An 11,836-nucleotide genomic window follows, 5' to 3' on the forward strand; every position below is an offset into this window, starting at 1 on the left:
AGGTGAGGATCCTGTGGTTGTGTAGGAGGTGAGGGTCCTGTGGCTGGTGTTGGAGGTGAGGGTCCTGTGGCAGGTGTAGGAGGTGAGGGTCCTGTGGCAGGTGTTGGAAGTGGTTCTGTCAGTGCTTACCTCCTGATGTCTCCATGCAGTGGTCTTGTAATCTATTCCCAGTGGATGCCTTGCTTTGTGGTTCTGAAGCGGGCCCAGCTGTTCCTGTGTCACATCAGTGCCGTTGATTTGGAGCTGGTGCCTGTGCAGGACGCAGGCCTAGAGTCTGGAAATGGCAGGAACCCGGTGTGATGACAGTGGCTGTCTCAGCCCTGGCACGTGGGGGATTTCCAGTTTGAGGCCAGTTTTGGCAACTTAGCAAGACTTGCCTCAAGATAAAGTTTGACAAAGGACTGAGGACAGCTCAGTGGTAGAGCCCTGGTTCAGTCTCAGGCACCACACAGACTAATATGGGAACCACACGCAGAATGCCCCTCCCTGAGCTCAGGTGTGGCATGTGACACCAGCAAAGAGGACACAGGGGCGCAGTGGCTGCGCACTGGGGCCTGCCTTTGGATTGCAGCCAAGCTGTGGGAGGCGCATGGCCCAGCTCTGTGGATGTAGGACTGCGGGGGCCAAGGACCCGCCCTGGGTGGTCCAGAAAAGCAGCAGAGTTAGGCAGGCAGGCAGGAGGAGAGCAGGCAGGCCGGCATCTCATGCCTCCTGAAGGGGCATTGATGGTTGATATGGTGAGGCTTCCCTTCTTTCTCCTCCAAGCCCTGGTCCAGGTCCCCCTCTCCAGTGCTTCCCGGGGCCCTGTCCAGCCCTGCTGCGAGCCTCCTGCTGCCTGGGCTGCTCTGCAGCCCACACACGTGCCACTTCTCGGTCCCTGAGGTGTTTGAAACAGTGAAGCACTCTGCAAGCAGAATCACACACAGAAGTAGCAAGGTCAGAGCCTTTGCCATCATGCCCGTAGGAAGCCAGCAGAGGCATGACTTAGAGAGCGGGGACTTCAGCTTTACTAGTAAAGCTCTGTTCTTAAAGCGTCCATGTTACTGTGTACATCTACATACAGATGAAAAGAGACAACCACAAGCCACATTGTGGATAGTGGGTGATTGTGAAGGAAGGCAATATACTTCTTTTTGTGTGTTGTGCTGGGGCTTGAATTTAGGGTCTGGGTGCTGTCCCTGAGTTGTTTGCTCAAAGCTAGCTCTCTACCATTTGAACCGTACTCTACTTCTGGCTTTTGGTGTTTAATTAGAGGTAAGTCTCATGGACTTTCCTGCCCAGGCTGGTTTTGAGCCACCATCTTCAGATCTCAGCCTCCTGAGCAGCTCCGGTTATAGGCGTGAGCCACCGGTGCCTGGCTGGGGATGAAATGTTTTTCCCCTGCATTTTCCGCATTTAAACAATGCCCACAGATCAGGGTTTAACATGCAAGGTGAACGTGGCTTGCGTGGGCTCTGCTCAGAGGTCCTGTGATGAGGAACAGCGTCTTAGCTCTGCCAGAGGCTCAGCGACTCCCGTTTTACTTCCACCTGGCTCTTCTGGGATGTTTCCAGCTGTGGTTCCTGTAGAAATCTTAGACCTTCTGCAGTGGGCCTTCTGTAGTGAGGCCTTACCATGCGGATCTCTGGGCTCGGAGGAGGCGTGCCCAGTCCCTGTGGCCGGTCAGAGCGCCCCAGGGGCAGTGGCACCGTGATCGCAGAGGGATGGTCTCCACCCGGGCTTTGCAGGATAGAGAAGAAGCGCACCGTTGTGCCCACGCTGGCTGAAGCACTCCAGGAGCGGGGCGGACGGGAGGTGGACTGGGAGTACTTCTATGGTCTGCTCTTCACCTTGGAGAACCTGAAATTAGTACACATCGCCTGCCACAAGAAAACCATCCACAAACTCCAGTGTGACCACAGCAGGATCTACAGAGCTGGGACTGGGCCCAGGAGGCGGCGGCGGCCAGCTCGGAAACGCCGGTGAGGGCCGGCCTGCCGTGTGCGGGGCCTGTGCAGACCTGTGACAGGCCATCTCATCACTTCAGTAGTTCCTGGGGAAACTTAAGAAATCTTCCCTTCAGGGGCAATCGGTACATTTCTCAGTCTGTTTCCCACGTCCTCTGACAGCCCAACGTCCAAGCGCAGCTCTGGGGTGCACTCCCGGTGGTCAGGGCAGTGGTCTAGAACTCAGGGGCCTTCTCCCCGATACAGCTGTGCTGCGTGCCCCTGCGAAGGACCTCCACATCCCTGAGCACCGGGCTGAGCTTGCTGAGTGGCACGAGGGCCTCAATTCTCTGCTGCTCCCTGCTCCACTGCTAGATTGCTTAGAATAGCATCATGGCAGAAATGTTCTAGATCTCTCAGTGGGAATAGCTGATTGTGGCATTGTGTTGAGCCATGCGAAATCCTGTTTTTATAGCTAAAAAATGGGTTGGATATATTTAATTTCATGGTCCAACCAAATACATGCTTATAAAGCAAAGCTGTAGCAGCTTTACACATTGGCATGCCAGTTTTTCCTATTGCGTGTGGAAACAGAGCTGTGGAGTGCTTGAGCCCTAGCTCTGTGCCTGTGTCTGCCTGTACTGGGTTGAAACTCAGGGCGGTGTGCTTGCTGGTGGTACTTTGCCACAGAAACCCTAGTCCCTTGGTTTTTTAAGTCGTGAGGGGCATGCCACATAAGGAGCTGGGCAGGGGTGGGATCTGAGTACGATGACTAATTTCCTATGTCATGTACTGTGTTATACTTGAACATTTTTTAAAGAAACGATTATGTTATAACATTGTGTTTTTAAAGCCATACATTTTGTAATACTTAGATTTTTATTTTCATTATGTAATCAGAAAAATAAAGTGTCCAAAACAGACATGTCAAAGTTTGCATTCATTGAATGGTTATAAAAATCAGAGTGGGGGGCCGGGAAGGTGGCTCGGGTAGTTTGCCTTCCATACATGAGGCCCTGGGTTTGATTCCTCAGCATCACATAAGCAGAAAAAGCTGGAAGTGGCTCTAGAGGTAGAAGTGCTAGCTTTGAGCTGAAGAGCTGAGGGACAGTGCCAGGCCCAGAGTTCAGGCCCTAGGACCGACCAAAAAAAAAAAAAAAGAGGGCAGAGGTCAATGGTTGACTGAGGTCAATGGTTGACTGAGTCCTGCTTCCTGAAGCCCCAGCCAGCAGCTGGGTGGAGCTCTTGAAAGTTCCCGCCTCCCTGCCTCACCTGTGTCTCTTCACGTGATTTTGTCAGGACCAGCCTTTCCTTCCCTCTCAAACACCACACCAGGGCCTCTGCCCTGCCCTCTGCTGGAGCTTCCCGTTACTAAGCCTTGTGAAGGTCTCGCCCCTCCTCCCCATTCCCTGAGCCTGGCTTGTGAGATCCAGGCACAAGCTTGTGCAGAAAAACCGAGCTTTGGGCCAGGGCTGCAGGCTGGCTGGGCTGGGACCTTGCCTTTTGTTTGCTCTGGGGGCCTCAGCCGGGCGGAGCAGGGGTTACAGGTGAGGGGTGAACCTCCAGACAGGGACGGGAGTGGGTAGCTTGGGCATGCCCATGTTGGATAACAGGCATGTGCCTGAGTCTGAGCCAGCCAGCATGCACACACACACAGAAAGTGATTTTCTCAGCAGTAGAGGCCTGTTGAGCTCGTTTCCACAGCTCGAGAGCTGCCCTGGGCAGATTGAGCTTTGACTGCTCATGTTCCCTTGCACTAACCCGAGACCCCAAGAAGCAGCTGCCTTAAGATTCCCTACCCAGGGGCTCCAGGACTCACTTTGCTGTGTATAAACCTCACCCCCCCCCCCCAGCCCTTTGTCACTCGTGGGGCCTGGGACCTGAACTCTGGTCCTGGGCACTGTCCCTCAGTCTTCAGCTCAAGGCTAGTGCTCTACCTCTTGAGCCACAGCGCTTCTTTTTCTGCTTAGGTGGTGCTGAGGATTCAAACCCAGGGCCTCATGCATGCAAGGCCAGCACTCTACCACTGAGCCTCCTTCCCAGCCCTGTATAACCCTTTTGTTAGGATAAATTCCTTACCGCTTATGTGGCTTTGGCCTATGTAAGCTTTGTGCTAGCTTCATTCGAGGCTACTGGTCCTTGAGACAGGAGTCCATCAGCAGTCCTCTGGCTCTCCAAGACTCCCAATTTTGCCTCCTAAGTGGTGTCTTCTCTGTTTCCCGAGATGGAGTTCCCTAATACTTGCTCTGGGGCCAGGCATTGGAGGCCACGTGGCTTCCAGAAGACGGAGTCCGCTCTTCTGGCCAGTCCTCGGGATGTGGCATACCTAGCACATTCTAAGGTCATTCTTGAGGACTGCAAGCAAGGGAGGCTCACGGGAGCATGGAGCGCGCCCGGAGGCCTGTCCTGCAGTGGGATGTGAAAGCACAGCGTGTGGGGGTGGGTCGCAGCCTCAGCCGTGGGTTGCTGACGGCACGAGCTGGCGTGGTCTCGCAGGCTTCTCCGCTGGCCTGTGCCATGCTGTCTCCAGTCCAGTGAGTCCGACCTTGAGATCCCAGCCTTCCCGTACCCTAGGAGGTGGAGGCAGAGGCCAGAGGAGAGCTCTTGGAGGAGCCAACGCTCCTGGAGCCACAGAACAGGCCAGGCATACTGAGGCGTGGGAAAGGCTGACAGGGGTCAGAAGCCAGACTAGACTGCAGTTAGAGTAAAGGGCTATTTGAATCGCAGCGAGGACCGGGGGAGAGGGGGCCTTCTTCAGGATAGCCTGCCTGCGGGGGTGGAGCCCTCAGGTGCCCTGCCCCACAGTGGGTGGGAGCAGGAAGGTCCTCACAAGGCGCCCAGACCTAATGACTGACCTTCAGTGCATTCAGCACATGGCTGTGCTGAGCTTCCTGGCTGGCCAGGGGGTGAGTGAGGTGGGGTGGGAGGGGGAGGTCTCTGCAGCTCCCTGGGGATACCGGGAAGCTTGTGCTTGGCCTCATCAGGCCCTCCTGCTGGTGCCAACAGTGTTCATGGTTTGCTGTGTGTCAGGACTTGGTGGGTGGGGTCCAGGTTCGCTGTGGCCATGTCCCAGCGTCAGGGAGAACAGGAGGCATTCATTCACTGGTCTGTCCTGGCATGTGTCCCGTGAAAGTATGCAGTGTTCACTACTGATACTTCACACACATTTGTGAGATGACAGTTACCCCAGACAGAAAAGTGCAGTGCAACTGCTTCACAACCACTGCGTTTAATGTCCGCTATATTGAGGCTTTGGTTCTGAGTCGCCACACTGCCATCGGAGCTGAGTACACACAGGGTCACGTCAGTCTCTCTGCCCCTCTTGTGCTATTTTGATTGGACATTTGTGTTCCTAGGGGACCTTGCCAGTGACCAGGGACTTAGGTCTGTTGTCTCAACACTAGGGGAGTCCAAACGGGATCCTCTGTCAAGGTGACACCTCCGCTTCCTAGGGCTGGTTCTGGAGATGCCGCATGGATAGTTAGGAGGCACTGATCACTGCCCGGACACACCCGCTAGTGTCTTAGTGTCTGTGAGCGTAGGCTGGATGGCGAGAGAACAGGGTGGCCCCAAAGGCATTGAGCTCCTCTTCTCTTTTTGGTGGGAATCTTCTGCAGGCACGGTGGGGTGTTGTGGGGGGAGTTCGGCATCTCAAAGCTGCGTGCCGAGTTCCGCAGACAGGACTGATAACCCTGACAGAGTTCTCCACTCTGAGAAGCCATCACCTTGCTCATAAGAGGACTTGGACAAGCAACAGCTTCCAATGATAAGATAATCAGTCAATGACAGGATTATTGATCACAGTTAAGGGGAAGATGACTAGAGAAAAATTTACCTGCAGGGAGAGTGGGTTTCTTTTTCATATTAGTGTGAATTCAGGGCAGGTGCTCTACCACTTGAGTCATGCCTCCAGCCCTTTTGGCTTTAATACTCATGCTGTAAATGCTGTGCCGGCCCAGACTATGGTTTTCCTGTTTACACCTCCCAAGTAACTGGGATGACAGGACAAGCACACTCCACAACATCTCGCTTTCTTACTGGCTGAGATGGGGGTCTCTACAATTGGCCTCAAACCAAACGTGGATCCTTCCCATCTCTACCTCTTGAGTAGCTAGGATTACAGGCGTGAGCCAGTGCACCTGGTCTGATTACAGTTTCTGAGCAGTGAGAGTTGGGGAGTCTCTGCTTCCAGAGCACTTGGACATCTTGCTCCCATTCAACCTGGGTGTGCCTCGGACGGTGCCCAGCCACACATGCTCCCCCTGCGTGTCAGGAAGTCTTTATAACTGGCCTACACTTATCTGGGGGTCCAGGCTCCTTCCTCTTGCATAGCTGGTGTCAGGCAGAGGTCTGCCCTCCCGTCCGAGGGCTCTGCAAAGCAAGGAGGGGGCTGGGGATGATCTTCCAGATGGGAGTCCAGGGGGACTGAATGCCTGGAGCAGGGAGATGGCCATGCCAGAGCCTGCCCCAGGGTCCCAGCCTACAGTGGGATTCATTTCCTCCCTGGACTCACAAACACTGAAGACTGGAGGTAGATTTTAGAGGAATCTAAAGCTTCATTAAGAGGTTTTCAAAATATATTTTATTTCTTCCCCATATATCTCTTGCAAAAATTTTTCAAGGTAAGTATTAGCTTCACATTCAGAAGGAGAGGAGAGTCCTTTAAGAGCTGGCTTTAAGTTGGTCTCAAGAATGATCAGACTTTGATAGCAGACACAAACTTTGTACACTGTCAAAATCAATGAGCTCAGGCGAAGTTCGCTCTCACCGGAGGCCCAGCCCCGCCCTCACCCGCAAGGAAACCTCAGGCACCCTGCTCTGCGTGCTGTACTTCTAGGCATCAATTTTCAAGTCCCATTAAGAACACACTGTCTTGCAGATAGATTTTATAAAAATGTTACAAATTCCTACATCCTGGAATCCTCAGTTGTACCAAGTATGCAACGAAGTCACTGCTGTGCTCCCTACATTTCTACTTCGTCCTCGTCCTCATCGTCTTTGGCTCTGAAATGCATTTTTCTGAATTCTCGTCTACTCATTGAAGGACAAGCTGAAGAGGCTGGTGGCAGGTCCTTGGAGGGGAAAGAAAACACAGACTTCAGCCCTAAGTGACACTGCGCGGGCACCGATCCACAACTGCACGTGACTGGCCCTGAGTCTTGCAGGTGGCCTGTCAGCCTTGGGTCAGCCCTGGGGGGTGGCGCCTTTATGTGTGGAAACCATCAATCAAGCACTTGGCCTCCCCCACCAGAGACATGACTCCGAACAGAAGTGTGGTTGTCCCCAACCAGCAGATGGCTGTTCCTAACCCTGCCATGGGTCCAGCCACCCCCACGCTTTCCTGATGGGGGCAGCTGTCCTCTTGGGGGTCTTGGGCTGGGTGAGTACTCCCGGTTTGCATCGTCTCTCCTCTTGTGGCAACATCATTAATTCACGTTTAACTCTGTGTAGGGACTCTATCTGTGAGTGATGAGCGAGGCTGCGTGGCTTGAGGCCTGCCTGGTCTGTGGCCTGAGCAGCCCTGGGGAGGAGCAGGGAGGAGTGGAGGAGGGGGGACTTACCTGCATGAGCTCAACGTTCCCGAAGAACCGGCTCACTGGCATGGGCTGGTTGCTGTCTTCATCCTGAAACGCACTGTTGTCCATCTGAAGCAGCGGTGCCCGCGCCTCCTCCACCTCGGGTGCTGACCGGGCCTGCCTGCCAGCACCGCCGCAGGCCTCCGCCGCCGTGCCAGCACCGGGGCTGGGCTCCCGGGTGGCCAGGCTATCTTCAGTCTTTGTGGAGTGAGTGTCGCTCGCGGCTGGGCTGGGGCTGTGGACAGGAGCTGCAGCTTCCTGCTGGGGGAGGACAGCTGTCTCACCAGTGGGGAGCACCACGCCGCCTTCTGCACATTCGCTCTCTTGAGGGGCCTTGGGGGCCCCTTTAGGCAAAGTGCCGTCCCTTTTAGGCACTAGCTTCTGCAGTTTGGCCTTCACAAGATGTCCTTTGTCATACTTGAACTTCTTGGAAGTTCTTCTGTCTAGGGCCTTGTGTGATGAGGTGATCTGCCAGGGGAGAGAGAGAACCCCACCATGGAGGCACGCCACACATCTCTCCCTGGAGGCTCCTGTCCTCACACCTCACATGGATGAGCTGGAGCGTCAGCTCCAATCTCTGCGCTGCCACCCGAGGGCTGAGTCCCAGCTGACAGCTGGCCAAGATGACTCCAGAGACACCCAACACCCAGTCCTCCCAGGGCTGTGGCTTCTTGACTGTAATTGAAAAGTCCAGTCATACGAAGGCATAGGTGTTTGCTTTTGTCCCCAAATAAGACCTGTTGCATTCTAAGTGCTCAGCAAACCCTTGGTAAACTGCCTTGGATGAAGCATGACCGGCAGCTCCATGGGTAAAGTGTGGTGTACCGCTATGTCCCGGGTCCTGGCTGAGGTGGAGAAGCAGACCCAGCTACCAAGTATAGGGATGAGACTGGTCTAGCTCAAGAGCCACAGTGCACCGCATGGCAGAATGTGAAAGGCCTTGGCCTCATCCCTGAGCCTCTAAGAGCCTTTGGGTTCAGCAGGTGCCTCAAATCCTAGCTACTGAGATTTGAGGATCACAGTTTGAAGCCAGTCTAGACAGGAAAGTTTGTAAGACTTTCATCTCCATTTAATCACCAAAAAGCTGGAAATTGAGTTGTAGCTGAAGTGGTAGAGCGATAGCTTTGAGCAAAAAAGCTAAGGGACAGTGCTCAGGCCCTGAGTTAAAGGCCCAGTACCAGCGCACACACAACACATACACACATAGCCTTCAGAGTGAATAGTGTGGAAACAGACCTATATCACTTCAAAGGGCACAGCTGCACTGGGCTGCAGAGTGGCTGGCTGCAGGCAGGAACAGCACTGCCTCACATCCTCTGAACTGTCCCCTCTAGTGAAGGAGCAACACTGATGTATTTCATGCAATCCTTCTTGGTGACAACTGTTAAATGAATCCCCCAGCCAGGACGTGGGCATTCCCCTGGGAACCAGGCTCACCAGACATGCTGTCTTGGCAGAGTTGGAGCCAACGACGTCCTGTGCAGAGGCCAAGCTGGCTGCAGAACAACTCCGGGCTCTCAGGCGTGCTGAAGACCGCACTCCACCTGTGAGCTAGACAGACAAGACCACGGCTCAGACAACATTGCCACAGGAGCACACATGGCTGCAAGGTTCCCAGATCAAGAGAATGACTCCTGAAGACAGCCCCTGACCCCAGCATGACTTCCATGAAAATGGAAAGGCAGCTACAGCCTCAAAGTTCCCATCTAGATCCAACTCTTCTGGGTTGGGGGCCTTAGAACCATCTGTCCCCTATTGTCCCTGTTCCTAGAAACCAGTGTTTGCATGCTAACCAGCTGAACTCACCCACAGTAAACAGTACATACATGCTCTTTTTTTTTTTTTTTGGGTCTGGTCGTGGGGCCTGAACTCTGGGCCTGGGTGCTGTCCCTCAGATCTTCAGTTCAAGGCTAGCGCTCTACCACTTGAGCCACAGCGCCACTTCTGGCTTTTTTTCTTTTTGCTTATGTGGTGCTGGGGAATTGAACCCAGGGCCTCATGCATGCAAGGCAAGCGCTCTACCACTGAGCCACCTTCCCAGCCCCCATACATGCTCTTTCTTAGATGCCTCTCAAACATTTATATGGTGATAAAATTCTTGACACAAGGTATCAAGAAAGAGCAGAACCCTTCTCTGAAAGTCCCAATCCTACAGTTTAAAGCAGGTAGCTTCTGTAGTGTTGGGGACAGAACCCAGGGTGGTGGTCGACACTGAGCTTGAATGTCTGCCTAGCTCCAACCTCAGAAATCGTACTGTCAACAAACTGTCAACTTACCCTGAATGCAAAGGAGCTGTCTCCAAGACTACAGACCGCAACACTGACCCTAAAAATCAGCGCAACCCTGCTCCTAACTGCAGGTCAGTGTAACCGTGTCCCTGACTACAGGGCAGTGAAGAAAAATGGAGAGAGCCTCAGAAACACTAACACATACCAACATACATGTGAAGGGACTACCAGAAAGAGAGGAGAGAGAGGAAGCAGAAAATACACCCAAAGAAATACTAACTGAAAACTCCTATTTACTGGAAACAGCTATCTATACATCTTGGAATGAACCTCAAGATAGATATATCCACAGATGGACACATTTTTGTAAAAGTTCTGGAAAGTCAAAGATAAGGGTGAAAACCGTGGATGCAGGAGGAGGAAAGGAACTCTGCTCTATAGGGAGTGGTGGTGGGGAGAATCTCAAAAGATGGACGGACCACTGGCTTGTCAACAGAATAGTGCAGGCTACAGAGAGAACATTCAAACACAACAAAGTATTAGGAAAAAAACCCTACCATCCCTCTTCTAGTAGCCAGGAGAGGTATCTGTCAGAAATAAAGGTGGAAGAAAAATTCCACATGAACAAAAGCTGAAGTTGTTGCTAGTAGATTCACCTCACAAGAAATACTGAAGGAGTTCTTGAGGCTGATGCTAGTGGTCCCAGTCAACAACCCAAATCCACAGGGGGTCATTCAGGTCAAGATAATGACATCCTAAACTGACTTAAAAGAAGCTGTACACAACAATGTGCATATATGTACAGAAACACCACACCTACAAACAACAAAACTGTGGATAAGAGCAAAGCTACTGCAGATGATAATACATCATAATACTGTTGTTAGGTGCAAATGTTAATAGATATAATACATAAATCACACAAAAAGTGCATGTAGGGAAAAGAGCTACTAACATTTCTGACTCTCACTGGAATTAAGCTCCCACAACTCTGAAGTTGATGTGGTTAAAATGTTAAAATTTTCCCCGAAAATATACACTGGTAATACTGAAGTACAATGAAATCCACTTAGGCAGAGGAGGAACAGGGGAACTAAATGGGACACACAGAAAACTACAAGAATGGCATATGTTACTCAATCAACGAAACTAAATGTAAATGGGTTAAACAATTCAGCCAAAAGGCAGTGACTATCTGCCTGGGGTTTTTGTTTGTTTAAAGATCCAGTTAATGTCTACAGGAGCCACACTAGCTAGAAAGGCCGGAAGCCAGGCCGAAAGTGACCGACTGCGGTGGTGCCAGCGCTCCAGAGGTGGAGGCAAGGAAGAAGGCAAACGAGGCCAGCCTGGACACAGTCGTCCCTCCCCCCCCCCCCCCCCCCCCGTCCTCCAACGCCAGGTGGCAGGGCCCACTCCCTCCCTCCCCAGGCCGCCGCCGCAGCGCGGCTGAGGCAGGCTGGGCCCGCGCTGAACGCGTTCCCCCGGGGCGGAAGCGCTTCCCGGCTGCTTCCTCTCCCCAGTTCCCTGCGGGGGCCGTGCGCACCCCCGGGCGCGGCGCGCAGTCCACCCCGCAGCCGGGACCGTCCGGGGTAGGGACCGGACCCCAGGGCGGGGCCTGGCCGAGAAGGCCGGCTGCCAGGGCGGGGCCGGGAGCCCCCAGGGGTGCCCGGGCGTCCCCACCCCTGGGCGTGGCCAGGGAGCCCCCTCCGTGCGGGGCGAGGCCAGGGCCGGCCGCCCGCGCCCCTCCGCGCCTCCCGGCCTGCCGCCTCGGCCCTCACCTTCCTGTTCCTCATGAGTGTGCGCCGCGCCGCGCCGCCGTCCTGCGCCGGACCCAACGCTTCCCAGCGGAGCCCCAGCCCCGCGGACCTGAACCCGCGCCGCGGCGGCATCTGACGTCACCGCACGACGGCCAATCCCAGCGCGGCACGAGAGCCAACAAAGCTGTTCTTTACGCAAGCGGGTGGGCGTGGCGCGGCTCCGAGGGCATAACGCCGGAACCGGAAGTCAGACGGGCCGTCGGCCATGTTTGTGAAGGGCAAGTCCCGGGGTGTCTCCGCGGCCGCCATGTTTGGTAGGGGTGGGCCTGTAGGCCCGCGCGCGTCGGCGG

General features: G+C 54.1%; 3 protein-coding genes across 7 annotated transcripts in view; 2 read left to right on the forward strand and 1 right to left on the reverse strand.

Annotated features, from left to right (window-relative positions):
• The window catches only part of LOC105999866 (circumsporozoite protein-like), a 5,850-nt gene extending 4,677 nt beyond the window's left edge, over window positions 1–1,173 (forward strand). For 3 of the 4 annotated variants that reach the window (XR_001175764.1, XR_001175766.1, XM_013035018.1), the window contains exon 3: window positions 3–1,173. Coding sequence is in view for 2 of the 4 variants with exons in the window: in XM_013035018.1 (XP_012890472.1) it covers window positions 3–25 (23 nt within the window). In the remaining 2 variants the exon portion in view is untranslated. The remainder of the gene's footprint in view (window positions 1–2) is intronic. The other variant, XM_013035008.1, reaches the window with a different exon arrangement.
• Window positions 1–2,848, forward strand: part of Dffb (DNA fragmentation factor, 40kDa, beta polypeptide (caspase-activated DNase)) — a 21,542-nt gene extending 18,694 nt beyond the window's left edge. The window contains exon 7 of the mRNA XM_013031557.1: window positions 1,728–2,848. Within this exon, the coding sequence (XP_012887011.1) occupies window positions 1,728–1,965 (238 nt within the window). The 3' untranslated portion in view covers window positions 1,966–2,848. The remainder of the gene's footprint in view (window positions 1–1,727) is intronic.
• A 3,648-nt stretch (window positions 2,849–6,496) lies between these two features.
• On the reverse strand, window positions 6,497–11,617 carry LOC105998191 (chromosome unknown open reading frame, human C1orf174). Of its 2 annotated transcripts, none has more exons than XM_013032850.1 (4): window positions 11,508–11,617; window positions 8,939–9,052; window positions 7,487–7,762; window positions 6,497–6,997 (listed from the first exon to the last, which is right to left on the reverse strand). In XM_013032850.1, exons 1-4 carry the CDS (start codon window positions 11,520–11,522, stop codon window positions 6,890–6,892), a joined length of 513 nt encoding a protein of 170 aa, XP_012888304.1. In that variant the 5' UTR covers window positions 11,523–11,617; the 3' UTR covers window positions 6,497–6,889. The 2 variants fall into 2 exon arrangements, with proteins under 2 accessions (XP_012888304.1, XP_012888299.1); XM_013032845.1 differs by having other exon boundaries at window positions 7,487–7,969.
• Between the last annotated feature and the right edge of the window lie 219 nt (window positions 11,618–11,836).

The sequence above is a fragment of the Dipodomys ordii genome, unplaced genomic scaffold (genome assembly GCF_000151885.1).
Source record: "Dipodomys ordii isolate 6190 unplaced genomic scaffold, Dord_2.0 Scaffold6, whole genome shotgun sequence".
Lineage (NCBI taxonomy): Eukaryota > Metazoa > Chordata > Mammalia > Rodentia > Heteromyidae > Dipodomys > Dipodomys ordii.

Bases quoted from the DNA above. Each gene is read 5' to 3' on its own strand.
- LOC105998191 (XM_013032845.1), bottom strand. The intron at 7,970-8,938 runs GTGAGCCTGGTT...CTCCCCTGGCAG, and splicing joins CTGCCAAGACAGCATGTCTG to ATCACCTCATCACACAAGGC. The intron at 6,998-7,486 runs GTAAGTCCCCCC...TTCCCCTCCAAG, and splicing joins GGAACGTTGAGCTCATGCAG to GACCTGCCACCAGCCTCTTC.